Here is a 15,789-nt window from a genome sequence, read left to right on the forward strand (position 1 = left end):
GCTCAACACAGTTAAACAGAATTTTGGAGGCGTAAATGCAAAGCATCACAGACCTGAGACATGTATGAGTTGGATTGTTATTAAAAAAAACAAAAGAAAAGTTCCAAAAAAATATTTGTGTATGCCATCAATTACAGTTCAGTTTGGAGCACTATAGTCCAAAGCTGTTTACATGTGCGATAATCTATAGTTGTCACATCCCTCTAAATGGAAAAAAAAAAAAAAATCCCAATGAAATAATTAGCTATTTGGACAAATAGACAGCTTGGCAGAGGGGGGGAAGTAACAAAGAACATTACTTCAATACCTTTAAATAAAATTTTCAGGTCTGTATTTTACTATTTATTTATATAACAACTTTGAACTTTTACTCCCTACATTTCCACATAAGTATTTCAACTTATATTTTCTTCAGTTTACTCTACATTTTCATAACGGGCCCGTTACTTTCGCTTGAAGACATTTAAGGGAATTAATTTCACATCACTGCATCACTGCACACCTTCCGGACGTGAACCCAATTTGAACCTAAATGGAGGAAACAGTAACACATAAAAGACAAACCTATTGGTGTATCCATCACCGAGCTAACAGCCTTGTACTTCAGCATCTTAGTAGCTACAGAAGAGAAACGCACACAGGGGGTTTCATGTTTTTTAAGTTGCAGTTCAATTTAAATGCAACTTTCTATCAGCTCAAATATCACAACTGTTTGTATGCAGTTGTGATCACCAAACGTGTCAGCTAGCTAAAAGATACAGCTGCTGTGTTTTCCAGGGAGAGAAAAGAATGAGAAATAACTTCACCCAGAAAATGGCAAAGATGTAGAAAAGAGAGGACAGGGGAGGAAGAAGAGAGATTATGATTAAAGATAAGGACTGCTCAGTGACATTTGAAACTGGAAATATAAGGAATTCATTATTCAGGTTTTTGAATAGATGCTGGATCTATTCAGTAGTGTTAAAGTGGTTAGTTTGCAATACTGCACTATGTTTGGTGCAGAGAAGCTATGGTCAGTGTTAGGTTACAACAGGAGCAGACTCTAATTTGAATCTAAGCTGATGATGCTGATTAGATTCAGTCACTGACTTCCACCGTTATACCAGCTTTATACCTTGTAGCATTTAGGAAATCAGCCGTGATAGCTCATGTAACATCTGCGTAGATCATGTTGAATTCAGCCGGGTAAATCCACTAAGAGCAGTAAATCTTAGAGCGCCAGCAACACGGGTCAGAGCTGAACACAGCCTGCACACAATATCTACTTGCGCCGCTCACAACAGAAATTAATGTGACTCATTTCTTAGCAATTCTTTTCCCCACGCTGCACCACTACAGCTGATCTTAGGGTTCCTACATCTGTCAAATCCCATTTTAACCTAATTTTTCTGTTTAGGTGTGGAAGCAAAGTACACTGCGGGCAACAGCCAACAGAGAGAGTTGTTTTTTTCTGTTTTTTATATTCCCTTTGTTTTTCTCTGCTTGTGTTCTACATAACAGATGTTCAAGCTGAGCACATTTATTAGAAATAGAATTTAGGCTGAAATAATATTTGTATTCCTTTGAATTAATATTGTTTTGCTATTGTATTAATATAATATGAAGTTGAGTTTCCTTTGCAAAAAATAAATAAAAATTGCTCATGGAAAAGTCCTCCAAAGAGCTACTTTTTACTTTTATACTTTTTACAACATTTTACAGAGGTTTCACCAGTACTTCAACTTTCACCAGAGGAGTTTTTTAAAAAAAAGCATCATTACGTGTTCTAAGAGGAATAAAGAGAGATATTATATTTCCCCCACACTGCCTTCTCTTCATTGTTAAATCGAGAATCAAATTTTAAAACCCTTCTCCTCACATACAAGGTCTTGAATAATCAGCTCCCTTATCTTATCTTAAAGACCTCATAGTGCCGTATCATCCCAGCAGAGATCTTTGCTCTCAGACTGCAGGCTTACTCGTGGTTCGTAGAATGGGAGGCAGAACCTTCAGCTTTCAGGCCCCTCTTCTGTAGAACCAACACACACTTTGGATTTGGGAGACAGACACCCTCTTGACTTTTAAGATTAGGCTTAAAACTTTTTGATAAAGTATATTGTTAGAGCTGGATAAGTTGACCTTGAATCCTCCCATAATTATGGTGCAATAAGTCTAGCCTGCTGGGGGCTTCCCATGATGCACTGAGTGTTTCTTCTTCACTCACCTTTTTCACTCACTGTGTTTAGACACCACTCTGCATTTAATCATTAGTTTATTATTAATCTCTTCCAGATGGATGGCTGCCCCCCTGAGCCTGGTTCTGCTGGAGGTTTCTTCCTGTTAGAGAGTTTATCCTACTATTCCCAAGTGCTTGACCATAGAGGGTCATCTGATTGTTCAGCTTTTCGCTGTATTATTAAAGGGTGTTTACCTAACAAGATAAAGCACCTTGAGGAAACTGTTGGGATTTGAATTCAATTGAATTGAACTGAATTAAGTCTATACGTGTGCCACCTCTGGAGCCAGGACTAGGTTTAGTCACTTTGGACCATGTCTCTCAGCCCAAACTTTGTCCACCAGAGAACAAGAATCTTACTGTACATTATATGTGGCTATAATTCTACAATTTGTATCATAGATCTGAGTCAACCTCAGTTCTTATATGACTTGCAGAATTATGTTGACTAAATTCAGGATGATGTACGACATCTAAATAAGAGAAATTTACTTTGGCAGACGCTTTCAAAAGAAAAATATTTTAGATATATTAAACCTAAATCCCCCAGCAGTAACCCTAAAATACACGTAAAGTCAAGGTGAACTGAAGTGAATCTTTGCATCACGCAGCCACGCTCTTTGAAGTTAATGAGACAACAGAAGCACTCACTGGAGGAGCGCCAATGTTTACTTAAACTGAGAACTCAAAACAGTCTAAGATATTACCATGACAACAGGGACTCTTTCTGGTTAGTCTTTTGAATGCGTCTCCTCTGCTAGAGAAAAATCTCTCAGTCCATTATTCCTTTTCCTTTTTTTTCCCCCCCCAATTTCAGCCGAGGGAAACAAATCATTAGTTGTTCAACAACAGAGCCGTCTGTGCCCTTGAAGGAGGATGTTTGCCATGCCAGAGAACAATTAGACATAAACAGAGTGAAAGCTGGAGAACAAGCGTCTGAGCGGTTTCTGAACAGTGTCACACTTAGGCCAGAAGCTCATACATTTGCTGACATCAAGCATACTGAGCTCCACACACGCTGTACTGCAAGCGAACGAGTGAGATAATAGCCGATGTATCCCATGGTAACGTCTTCACTGTCATTACCCCTTTAGGCATCTGGATGCAGACTTGATGAGCTGCAATTTCCTGTGCAGGCACAACACCTTGGGGGTTCTCACCACCCATTTTAAAGTACTATGTGCTTCGCTTGCACACAGAATCCCAAACGGCCAACAACAACTATCCAACTATTATGCTTGGTGGTCAGAAATCATGCTGTGCAGTTTTCTCCCAGTTACTGAGAAGACTTCCCACTGAGGCACTACAGTTAGTCTCAGTCTCATGAGTATGTGCTTACTGTGCAAGAAGCAATCACTTGGGATAATAAACCTGTCAAGTAAAAGTACATTATCTGCTTTGTTGCCATTAGGACTGTGAGAAATGGGTAAAAAACTTCAGAAAATGCTTCAGAAAAACAGCAATGCATGATGCGATACAGTGTGATGCCCAATTCATTTCCAGCCTCTCTGTTTATGGTGCTAGAGTAGCTTTGCATGATTCACAGATCAAAATAATCCTTATTTATCTCACACTGCACCTTGTCACAGGCACTCAGTTTGTCCTGTGTTCCCTTTAGGCAAAACTTTCTGAAACATACTAAATGTTCGAATCACAGGTGGGAGGGGTCTCTGTCCTCCAGACAAAACTGTGTGCCTGAAATGACTGCAAAAAGAGTTTTGGAGTAGTCTGAATCCTGAGCTTTTCAAGTACTGTACAGGGATTACTTGTACATACACTGACCTCATTATTTGCATGATTCACAGTTTAAAATAATCATTATTTATCTTATACTGAGCCTTGCTGCAGACCCTCAGTTTGTCTTGTGTCTGAAAAAAAAATATTTTATCACTTCTTCCTTTAAACTAACTTGTGCCAAACCTACCACATCATGTAGAAAAAATTAGTGGACTCTAAATGTTTGGAGTACTCTGAAGTCTGAGTTTTTGGCTCGAGCTTATGACCATAGCTCTGTACTTTAATTTAAAAAGCTTTTTTTGTAGCTGAATAAAAGTACAAAACCATCATAATACAGGAACTGTGGCAGTAGTTTGCCAGCAGATCCATCCCCTTTAAAAGGATGGCTTAATTGTGTTTTGTTGTGTGAAGTGAGGGACTCTCCACTTGTGTGTGAAAATGCTGCCGCCACTGTGAAGTGGAGCCAGCAGCAGTGATTAAGTTATTGAAATCTGCCATAAAGTGTCTAGATAGGGCCCAGCATTCAGTGTAACAGTGATCCAAATGTTGTCTATCACTGGCCCATAAAAAAGACAGTGCTGTCTCTCGGCCTTCAATCGTCATTGTAGAGTTGGTGCTCACAGTAAAGGCTAGTTAGTAGTTAGGAATCAGGCAAGAAAATAGAAACTTAGTGTAGCCCTCTCTTACATCTGGGTGTGTAAGGGTTCTCTTTTTTAAAGTTAAAATAAGGTCAATTTAAAACGATTGAAATATTAACCATTTGCTTAAATGTAAATCCATCCAATAAAGACCTGCTTGCAGGTTTCAGATATCACAGGAGATGTTTAAATTCACTTACAAGGGTCATGCTGATGGAAAACCTGAAATATTTTTCCACTTTCAGAAGAATAAATGATTCATGTAGGGGTACTGTAGCGTGCTCGAGTTGTAGCTGAAAACAATAGTCTGCCTTTCTGGGACATGCGCTTTCCTTTAAATAAGCTAGGTTTTTAAAAATAACCCATAGGGAATACCTACTGAATAAACAGCCTTCTGCCTTACACTGTGTGAAATTATGAACTTTAACAAGCTTTTCTTCCAAACAAAAATGTTTGCAAGGCTGTCATTATGGGTTGTCTTCTTGCATTTTTCCAGCTCACTGCAGCACTCCTTGTCATTTTAGTGCCACCTGTAGATCAGAAAGGCATAAAGCCATTGGCAGGACTCTTTATTGTGTCATTTAGTGAAAGACTAACTCTAAAACCACTGGTTTTCAGGGGGGTAATATATGAGCCAAGTCTTGCACTCATTCCCAAGAAAAATTCAACTTCTTGTTTTTGCCCCAAAGTTAAGTGTTAATTAGTGGGCTTTAGAGATGCTGATAGGCAGTTTTTCTTTTCCCTTTAGACGTGCAACTAAAATTAAAATCACTTTCACTTTACATCTCATTCAGTGCAAGCGCATTTCTGATTTGGAAGTTGACCAAAATCCTCATGATAAACACCCATGTTTACTTTTCATTACGCAGGGATCAAAGAGATAAACACACTCAGCACATCCCCTCACAACTTAAGGCCATGGGCAGAAAAAGACGATCTTCAGTCAAGGAACCATTTGGAAAAGCCTGACTCCACACAGCTGTGCCCCACATCTTCCAAAATGGCCTTGAGTGTTTGCAGAGCTCGGCTTATTCAGCTATAAATAAAGAAATCATGGGGAGGAATCAAAAAAAATTATTTTTTTTTTACCTTGGTTGGTTGGATGAGAATTTCAGCAAGCGCTCAAGCAACATCAGCAAAGGATCATAAGGCATGAAATAATATGATAATGCAGAATGAACTATAATATTCCCAAAATCAAAAATTTAAAGGCTCAAAAGCCTGTAATAGGCAAGATAGTGGCCTTTAATATCCGAAAGAGCCCCAAAGGACACTTAGTATTCACTCTCCTCATACATACAATCATATAGCTGCCTTCAGCTCCCTGCACAAGGACAGCCAGAGTCATATATCCTGCACCTCACAGCTTTAGATGCAATAAAATATTAATGGGACCCTCCTTGGGCAAAAGGTTACCTCTGCCCTCAGAAGCATCACGAGGCAAAAGAGACAAAGCCAAAACTCAGCAGTCATTATGAATGGCCCCATAAAAGCAGGACAAAACTTTCAAACTCCTTTAACTATGATTCATGTCCCTCCTGGCTCCATTAGATCGGCTGTACTTGCAAGCAGGGAAGGACACGTGAAATAAAAAAAAGGGCGTTAACTATTAGAAATCACCTCACATGGTTATAACGGGCGCAAAAAAGGTAGACATTAATTATATACATTTCCAAAACATCCGACGCGCGTCAAAGCGCATAGGCTATGGAAAACGGGAACTAACAGATGAGGGGAAAGGAACGAAATCGGCGTCATACACTACGTACGAGTCAAAAAGCCGCCTTACCAGTACGTTGCCCTGCATTTTTGCAGTCTCGATCAGACTCTTTTCCTTCATTTTTCCTCCCGTCGCCCCTCCGAGCCGCTTCTAAAAGATTGGATATGTGGACTTTTGGACAGCTTCTGTCAGCTCTCCTTCCCCGCCGCTTCCCAGCCAGACCCTTACATAGTGAGACAGTTAATAAGTGGGTGGGCTTACAACCTAACGGGAACGAAGGAAAACAACGTGGTCTCTTCGGTGTACTGCTGAATATTTGTATTGGCCAAGCTGTCCTTCCTCACACACACAAACAGCAAACCACACGGTGAAAAATAAATATAAGTTTGAGTGAGATCACTGATTTTTTTTTTTTTTTTCTGTTTGGAAGAGGCGCGAGAAGAGAGAGAGGCAACAGAAAATCCCATTTCCTGTGGAACAGGGAAACTGACACCGTGTTGTTTTGTTTGTTTCAGAAGCTGCACAGATTTAATGGGATGGCCAGATGCAGGTGATCGTCGCTGTCAGATATACCCTTCAGAGTAAACTGACATCAGCTGTAATCAACTGTACGGTTGACACATATTACGATCGCCGACATGCACTTATTTGCCACGTCTATCTGTCACAATTACTTTACATTCCGCAAAAATTGAAATCCTTAAAGGTCATGACTGAGGCAAAATGACGCCTGTGAGGATTTATGATGAACTTCCTGTGCTTTTGTCATATGGTGTACATTTTTGCCCCTTTCAGTAACCCTTACCTAAAGCCAGACTTCCTATTGCTTCTTACAGTCAGTTATAATGACCTGAATTACAAGGAGGCGGGGAGGTGTGTGTGTAAGTGTGTGTCGAGAGAGCGGGTCATGGTACTAAAATGTCATACACGTAGTCTGACAATATCATGACTCCTGTTGTGTCTTTACATACATGGTTCCCACCCTGAGGGAATAATAAATGTGACGGGCACTTATCAACAGGATAGGAAAGAAATAGGGGGATAAAAATATAAAATTTTCATAAGCTTTTAAACTTATATGCATTCATGTTATTGGCCTGGAAGGAAAAGCTTTTTATACAGTATATTTAGTATAACATGCATAGAAATCTACATGAGACCCAAGCGTTAAAGATTTAAATTATAAAATATTAATACCTTAATTAAATCATTACATTTTAATAACTAATTTGGGTTATTCTGAGAGAAAGGAAACCAGCTTGCCATAATTGCTGTGAGAATTAGTTCTGAGGTAAAGTTTCCCTGTTTAATATTGATATATGATAATCATAATAATAATATTTAGGTTTTTTTTTGTTTGTTCATTTTTTTGGACTCCACAATTGACTCACTGTGCTGGCAAGTCTGTTACAATTTTTCAGAACACTAGCACAGATCGCCCACTTTTTACGTGAATTTATGTGCCCATGTTTTATTTAATGTTTAGTCAAACACATTCTGATTTCAGCCTCTACAGACTGTATTTCCATTGCAGTGACTTTGGACAGTGGAGATAATTGTGGATCCTTGTGTGATAATTACCTGTTAGTCACTTGCTTAAAAAGGTATTTTAACAAACAGTTTTCAGAAAGTTTCAGGAAGCCCAAAAGAAAAAAACACAAGCTTTAGATCGCTCTAATGCCTCTATTAAAACCATAAAGGTAGCACAATTTGCAACACATGGTGCGTGTAGCTCTGTATTTAAACTCAATAGCCACTTAATTACCACTCAGACTATTGACTTCTTCTCTGCACAGAAGCTTCAATGTCATGTGATGAGAAAACAGGAACATGAAAAAGCTTAAAGAGAAGAGCACATACACCATTCTTTCACTGGCAGTTTAAACAACAAGACAATGTCTTCTTGAAATGGAGCAAAGCCATTTGTTTCATATTGATTTCTTTTACTGGAATCAGCAAATATCACGCAAGAGATTAAAACGTGAATGAAGAGAAGGAGATGAAGAGGGCTGGTGTGACAGGAAGGATACTAAAGCCAGGGTGAGATGGTGACAGACCCAGCAGCTGAAAAAAAAAGAAGTAGATGATCAAGAGAAAAAGAAACTGAATAACGTACATGTAGCTCATGGATTATTCTCAACACCATTTGTCAGTTACATACAATATATAAACCATTTCAGTTATGTGTATTGTCAGCTTTCAAGATGGAGGCAGCTTTAGTTCTCCAGCTCATGATCTTAATAAATCAATATCAGCCTGAAATCCTCTGAATCTTGACTCAGAGTGTTTACTATACTGAATAAAATACTGTATACTGATGATCCACTGGGAAGCTGAGAGTTCTAAACTCACAGCAGCAGTTCACCAAGAGCAGGTTCCCTCAACTGGGAAGTGCAAACAGCATGTCTCACGTAAATCTCATTTAAAAGTGCCTGGTATTAATTACCGTGGATAAGGCTGTCAAAACAACCTAATGGGGGCTTTGGGCTCCCTCGCCAGCAGCTGGACTGCTGACAGAGGGAGAACGCAGAGATAGGTTGCAGGCTGTGCTGCTTCATTACTGTGTCTGCATTTTTTACTGATTTCCTTCATAACAGCTCCATGGAGTTCTGTCAAATGCATGCTTAAAGCATAACCTTCATAACTTATAATTTATAACTCCTGGCACCAAGCGCTTATAAATTGGTGCTTTATGCCTTGTTGATAGGTTCACATTTAATCAGGGAGTATGTATCAAACATGACACATGAACTCCTTTCAGCCCCCACCCCGAAGCTGGCTGCGGCACACATGCAAGATTGAATTCACCATGTTGTTTATTTCCGTGCTAAACATAGCGGGCCAAGCCAGAGTACATCACATACAGGTGTGTCGGCCAAGGACATCTGTAACAACAATGTTGGCTGTGCAGAAGCAGAGAGCAGCTGCCTGATGTTAAGACTCTCAGAGAAAATGGCTGGCCAGGGATGGCTAAGTGCTACTACTATACTGTAAAGCTTGACAAAAAAAGGCAGTTGAATGCCACGAACCAGACAGCTGCCAAAGCTAGCGAGCTGCGTGGAAGCTCTGCTGGTGAGAGAAAATCTGCTGGAGTGTTGATTGCTGCTGTCTGACTCCAGTGTAGAGAGAGACAGTGCATGGCTGGCAGGATCAAAGTGCTGGCAACATGCACAGTGCACAAAAAACTGAAAATCTTTTCAATCTTATATACTGTTGTGTTATCAGAAAATAAAAAAAAAAAGATTCCACATAATCAATTACATTAAATAATAAGATATCCACAAATAGTAACTACAGTCTGGTAAAGGTGACAATTTCGTGGTTATGGAAAACTAACGCTGGTTCATCTATGATTAGGGTTAGGCAGGAAAAACCCCAGGACTCAGCGTCCACATCCTAGCTCTGACAAAAACAAAAACAGAAGACAAAGAAGAAAACAAACAAAACAAGGGACACAATTCTAACAAGTGAAAGATCCCTGGTTCAGTCAAACAAGAAAACACAAATGCCTTTTGGTAAACCTTCTGGCATAAAGTCTGCAACAAGCTACCTACTGTGGTGACCCCTGGTCGGTCAGGGAGCAGCTGAAAATAGCTTTGTAACTTTAAAGCAAGGCCAAGACCATAGAAGAACCACCTCAACAGGGGCAAGACTTGGCTATGCATCTGCCCTTCCAATGTTCACAATTTGGACCGAGAAGAGAGATGGGTTGAAAGAGGAGTCAAAGACGGCATTTATGTCCGCTGTGAACAGCCATGATTGAATAGAGATGGTAACACCAGCTATCAGCTACCTACAATACAGTCTTCGTATACCTTTCCAGGCACTTCAACCCCTACTGACATCTTGCCACAATAAGAGACCTCAGTATGTGTCATGATGGAGATACATTTTCTCACACCTCATGTGACGACCACACGATAAATAGTGGGCCAACAACCCTCAGGATCACCTCCAAAGGTGACAAACCTCACTAGGGGTTACATACCTGGGAACTGAAGAACACTATAAAATGGCTTCACAAACCAAAAGAACTTCAGTTGCCTTCTTTATTCAAGCTCTGAAGACTACCATAACCTGGATAAATGAAAGCCTACACAAACAATTTTGGTGTCCAAAGTGACATTAGGATTTAGGAACCTTTTCAACCCCACCCACGGGTGGATAAATAGCCACCCACCTGAGGTTTTTGAGAACATCGTCAGTTTTAGTGAATTCGGTGAAGTCAGTCTTTAAATAATGAAACAACACAGCTTACCACGGTACATTTGATTCGGTAAAAGGTCACTTTCATGAAACCCGCAGCAAACAAACACTCCAAATAATACATTTTGTTTGTGTGTCATCACAATTTTATGTAACATTATGCAGATTGCAAGCTTTCCACATTGCAGTGTTACCTGTTGCCATATTTCTGCATAATTATAATTTGATACAAATAATTTAATAGTTAAGTGCAAATACCAACTTTGAATTTTAGGAGAAAATGGACAAAATAAAAAACATGGAGTTAATTCTGTGCTGAGTTTATGTTCTGGTGAATGGCACTGTAGTAGCATGTCAATTATGTAAGTATGCCCTAATTTTCAGGGAACTGCGTCTGTGCAATGAACGCATGCTATAGAAGCGTGTTCCTAGTATTAGCTGATAACCAACATCTTATCCAAATACGGTTATGTCAGGCAACAGCAAGCCAAGAGGGTGAAAGCCAGAAATGTGGCTACTACCACTATCATTTATAACTTTACACTAGTTTGCACAGCAGCTACAGGATCTGTCTTTGATCAATAAACAACAGTAATCCCTTAAAACTCTGGTCCAATAGTTAGAAAATACTTCTGTAGCAAGGAGGGCTTTTGTTTATGCCTTTTTGCCCAACCGTAGAAGGATTACATCCAGTACCAGGTTTCAGAGGCCAAAAATGGAAGCACAGTTCCTCAAAAGATTCTTAGTTTCCTGCAGTGAAACAACAAAGAGGTATTTATATACACAAATTTGCACACATTTAATATTTACTGTATTCATTTTGCACAAAGATGACTCTGCACGGTGTTCTTGGCTACATCCGGAAAAGTCCCAAACGCTTAAGACTAGACAAGACATTCTTCTTAATAACCTCTGCATTATATCATGCAGGGACTACAGTGTAACTCCACATGTCTTTGTCAGTATTTATAGCTCTGTTTTTGGGACTGGGTGCATTCCAAGTCAAGCCTCCTAGAAGAGCCAGAAACCCCTTTTAGACAAAAAAATGATTAAAACGTGCTCAAATCCTGGATTGATTGGCCTGGATCCCCAGTGGAGTGAGTCCAGAAAACAAAGCTTCATTCTGATAATGGCAGTCATCCAGCACAATAAACTTAACTGAGATCTTCACAGGACAAATCGATGGTTTCATTATCAACTTAATTGCTTGATACCATGGTATCTTCTACACTGTTGTCACTGTGGTTTTTTGCTGTTGTAATGGCAGCCAGAGAGATACTGAACTTGCCTCAAAGAAGACTAGAATTAGCAATATCAGCCTCAAACTAAATTAAGTCTACGTAAATCGTAAATGAGATGACCAGTGAAACCTTTCCTGAAACAATAAGCTTGTCTCCAACTGATGTTTATCATTTTGTGAAACTCGAAGGAGGGTAGGGTGGAGAGGTTCTGGGTAAAGGTAAGTTTGCTTTTAAATGTGGCTCATTTTAGCTACAGGTTAAGAGTGAAAAGTGAACTAGAGATAGCTGCATTTGAAGGCCATTACTGAGCAGCAGGAAGCAACTATCCCAGTCCACACACTATCAAGTGATTTGCATCTCAAACACCTTTCTCTAAAAAAAAAAAAGAGAAAAAAAATGCTCACCTCACTTCTCCGCTGGTGGGGAGCTTCATAATCTAGATAAGAGGTTTGTGATGACCTTCCCTGCCCCGGACTGTCAAGGCAACAGATCGTTACCATCTCTAATGAACTCAAAGGCCAGAAAAATGGTGTATAAATACAGAGCAAAAAATATGGTGCACTAACGTGGTGTTAGGCTTGAAAAAGGTAACATAAAGGTTTTAATATTTCTGTAGTTCAAATACTACTAATGTAATATACAGATGCCCAAAGTCACTTCTACCAGTTAACAACAGAAAGTGTAAAGTTCTGATGATTATCTTCCAACTTAAGGAGACTTGTGCCTCCCTCCACAACATGATGGAGCCGGTAAGCACATCTGAATATTAATGAAACAGTTGCCTTGAACAGCAGGCGTTTGTCAGGAACTTGGATCAGATTCATCACTTTAACCTGCTCGGGGATGGATGAGGAGTTCCCGCAGCACAGCAGCTGGCTTCAGATTCACTACCCACACTTGAACAGTTCAACAGGATGGAGCGTTGGGTAAAAGTACAAGAAAGGAAAAATCAATGTCAGCATGTATTATTTTTAAATAATATTGCATAATTTCTCCACGTTTTCTCCTCTCTGATTTATATAACTCATCAGGTTCTCAACAGGAAGGCACATTTGCATTTTTACAGGCATCAGTGTGGACATTATCTAACCTTGATTGTAATTTTAATAAAAACCAGTAGGTTTGACCAAATACCCAGCATCCTTTCAGAAATGAATTTGAGCAAAACACAGCAATTACAGAATGACTCTGTGGGACCAGCAATAATCTTCTGACTGTTACGGAATTTGTGTATCACCTAACCCATGGCCTCCAATGTTTTTTTGTCACATAAATAAAGGAGGATTTCTTTAAAGTTTGACAAAGTTTTATTTGAAATGAGCAAAAAGCTCAAAATTAGCCAATATGACATGCAAAGGATCTTTAAACGTGATGCACTATCAGGTATTCAATGATCCACTCTACTGCAGTCTTTGGTTTTGCACTGACACCTGACAGAAAATCATAGGGTCATTATACGGTAATTAAGTCGACAGATAAGAACAATTTAATAAAAATTGCAACAATCATCATTAGTACCTTCTTAATTATTGCTGCTGCTGTTAAACCATTCAAGTGTTCCACTATGATGTTGTATAAGTGCAAAGAAAAGAGAGTGGAGTTTGTATTTTCTCCCAGTGACTGTGTGGGTTCTTATCAGGTACTCAGGCTTTCTCCCTTAGTCCAGCAAAACTCCCAGATTTTTAGGACTTGACAGCAAGATCTTGATGGACCTGCTTATTAGGTTAACTCGTGATTTTAAATTGTGTGTGAACACAACTATAGACTGGTCATCTGTCCAGGGTGTACCCTGCTTTTTGGCCTATAAACTCCAACACTACTTATCCTGAATTGGATTAGATGAAGAATTTGACTAGATCTTATTTTCATGATTTTGGTGGCTAAAATGTTAAGAAGCTAGCTAGTTAGCTAATTAACCTAGCATTAGCGTCATGGAGGTTTTTAGTGTTTTAATACCTTTTTTAATTCTTTAAAGGATATGTCATATTTCAGTTTGACTAATATATGAAAATTGTGCATAGATTTGAACTGCATCCTTATTAGTCAATCAACCATGTAGAGGATGCAGACATAAAAAGGATTAAAGATAAACATGTTTTATGCTTAGAATGTGTTTTGTGCACATTTTCAGTATTTAACTTGAGACAAAAACAATAATTTCAAAGTCTATATTAAGACTTTTAGGATTTGCCAAATTTGCTGTCTATTAGAGGATAGACCTGTGTCATGGTCCTGGGCTGGTTAGAAGCTCCTCCTATTTGTCTTTGCTAATGTTTTGCTCTCAAGTGGAGGTGGGCAGGTCCTACCCTAGGTTCTGCCTGCTGGTATCCCATCCTTTAATGGCCAAAGTATCTTGTAGGAAGAAGTTCTATGGAATAAGTCCTTCAGCCAATGTGGGAGAATTTCTGAGAGACAGAAATAAGGATGTAGCCAATGGCCAAATCCTAAGTAAGGTGATGAGTGGAAGCTTGAACTTGTCCTTAAACCAGTAGGTCACTGATGGTCTGATGAGAATCAGTGCTGAAGGGCTCATTCCCCTCGGGTAAGACTCACCTATTTTCTCAAAGCTGGTGCACATTCTCTGGAAAGGAATTACTAAATACTCACCAGTGAGACTCACCTGTCTGTTTACCCTCCTCAATCTCCTGCTACCTGAGGAACTCCAGCCAGTTGCTCCTTCTGTGGCCTTTCTTCTGGAAAATCCAAATATGAAACCAATTTGATCTGAATATGAACGTTTCCTCTCCTCAGACCACTCAGACTAGCACTTTTTTGTTTTCTGGCAGAATTGACCTCCAGTGTCGTGCCCCCAAGACCCCTAGTAAATCCCTATTTGCATCCCTATTTTTGTATTAACAAAAATTACATATCAATAAATCGTTCAAACTGCATACTGTCAGTTTTTGGTCTTGCTTTCAAGTCCTCCACCATAACTGCATTATTTGGCTATGATATGCTGCTTTTGCCCCAGTTTGTGCCAGCAAATAACCCGAATCTCAGCACACTAATATAGTCAGTTTATTTAATGCTTTTGGCCTCAACAATTCTATAATCGTTGGTAGTGAAAGTTAGCAAATGTTAGTAAATATGGCTATCTTCTGTCATACCCACCTGCAGTTGCTAAAGTATGACTGGATAGTCACACTTTAGAAAGAAGATTGAGCAAATTATTGCTTTTTATGGTTCATCCACTTCTCTTAGGTAGACTCCGTAAGTTGACGGGAAAATAACACACCTGTCACTTCCCACACAAAATAAAAACATATTCTCCTTTTTTTATAAGATCCTCGGCAGCTCAATCAGTATTTACATGTTGGTCCCTTTTAACTGTCATCAGGCCGCTAAATGATTAGAACTGGTTACTCTGCAATGCTAGCAACCATTGTGGCTCATTTATCTATCAGACAGATACAGCCCACTGAATTTTACAGCACATTTCCCCCATTTCTTTGATTAATTTCATAAAGTATACCTTCAGATGTAGTGCTAATAGCTGCCCTGCATGTTTCAAGTAAGCGAATCTAGCACACATCTAAGTGCAAAATATATTTTGTCTCTACAGCACAGAGATAAAAGTACACAAATGCACCAGTGCATTTTGTTACCGTTCTCTAGAGGTTGGGTGCAGATAATTGCTCCTGTAGGTTTAACAATCATTTTGGGTCATAAGGCCCCGAAATCAGCAGTCCAGTTCATTTTTAAGGAAAGGCACATTTCAAGTACAAGTGCAATTCAAAGTTCTTTCTATGTAACATGAAAAGCATCAAAATTAGTATCAATCAAAAAGAGACACAAAAAGCCTCGATTTAAGCCTGAAATTTGCTAAAAGATATGGATTGGCCTGAAGTCAGGTCTATACATGAGGGCATTCAAGTTTTATCAAAGCAAATAGGGTTTCTCTGTAGACCTGGGTATGATGCATAGGGGCTGATAATTGGACAGCAGTGTGTTGGCAGGTTTGACTGTAGAGGCATAAACCATGGGTTCTTTTATGCAGCCATACGCCGTCTTGAGCCATCAGACACTGTGATT

General features: G+C 39.4%; 1 protein-coding gene across 2 annotated transcripts in view; it reads right to left on the reverse strand.

The window, feature by feature from the left end:
* Positions 1-15,789, reverse strand: part of dpp6a (dipeptidyl-peptidase 6a) — a 248,968-nt gene that overhangs the window by 218,200 nt on the left and 14,979 nt on the right. Inside the window, exon 1 of one of the 2 annotated variants that reach the window (XM_005449090.4) lies at positions 6,380-6,642. The exons of the other annotated variant lie outside the window; for it this stretch is intronic. Coding sequence (XP_005449147.1) covers positions 6,380-6,430 — 51 coding nt within the window. The 5' untranslated portion in view covers positions 6,431-6,642. Of the gene's footprint in view, positions 1-6,379; positions 6,643-15,789 lie in introns of those variants that run through there. 2 annotated transcript variants of the gene reach the window in all.

Source organism: Oreochromis niloticus, linkage group LG9, assembly GCF_001858045.2.
Source record: "Oreochromis niloticus isolate F11D_XX linkage group LG9, O_niloticus_UMD_NMBU, whole genome shotgun sequence".
Classification (NCBI taxonomy): Eukaryota; Metazoa; Chordata; class Actinopteri; order Cichliformes; family Cichlidae; genus Oreochromis; species Oreochromis niloticus.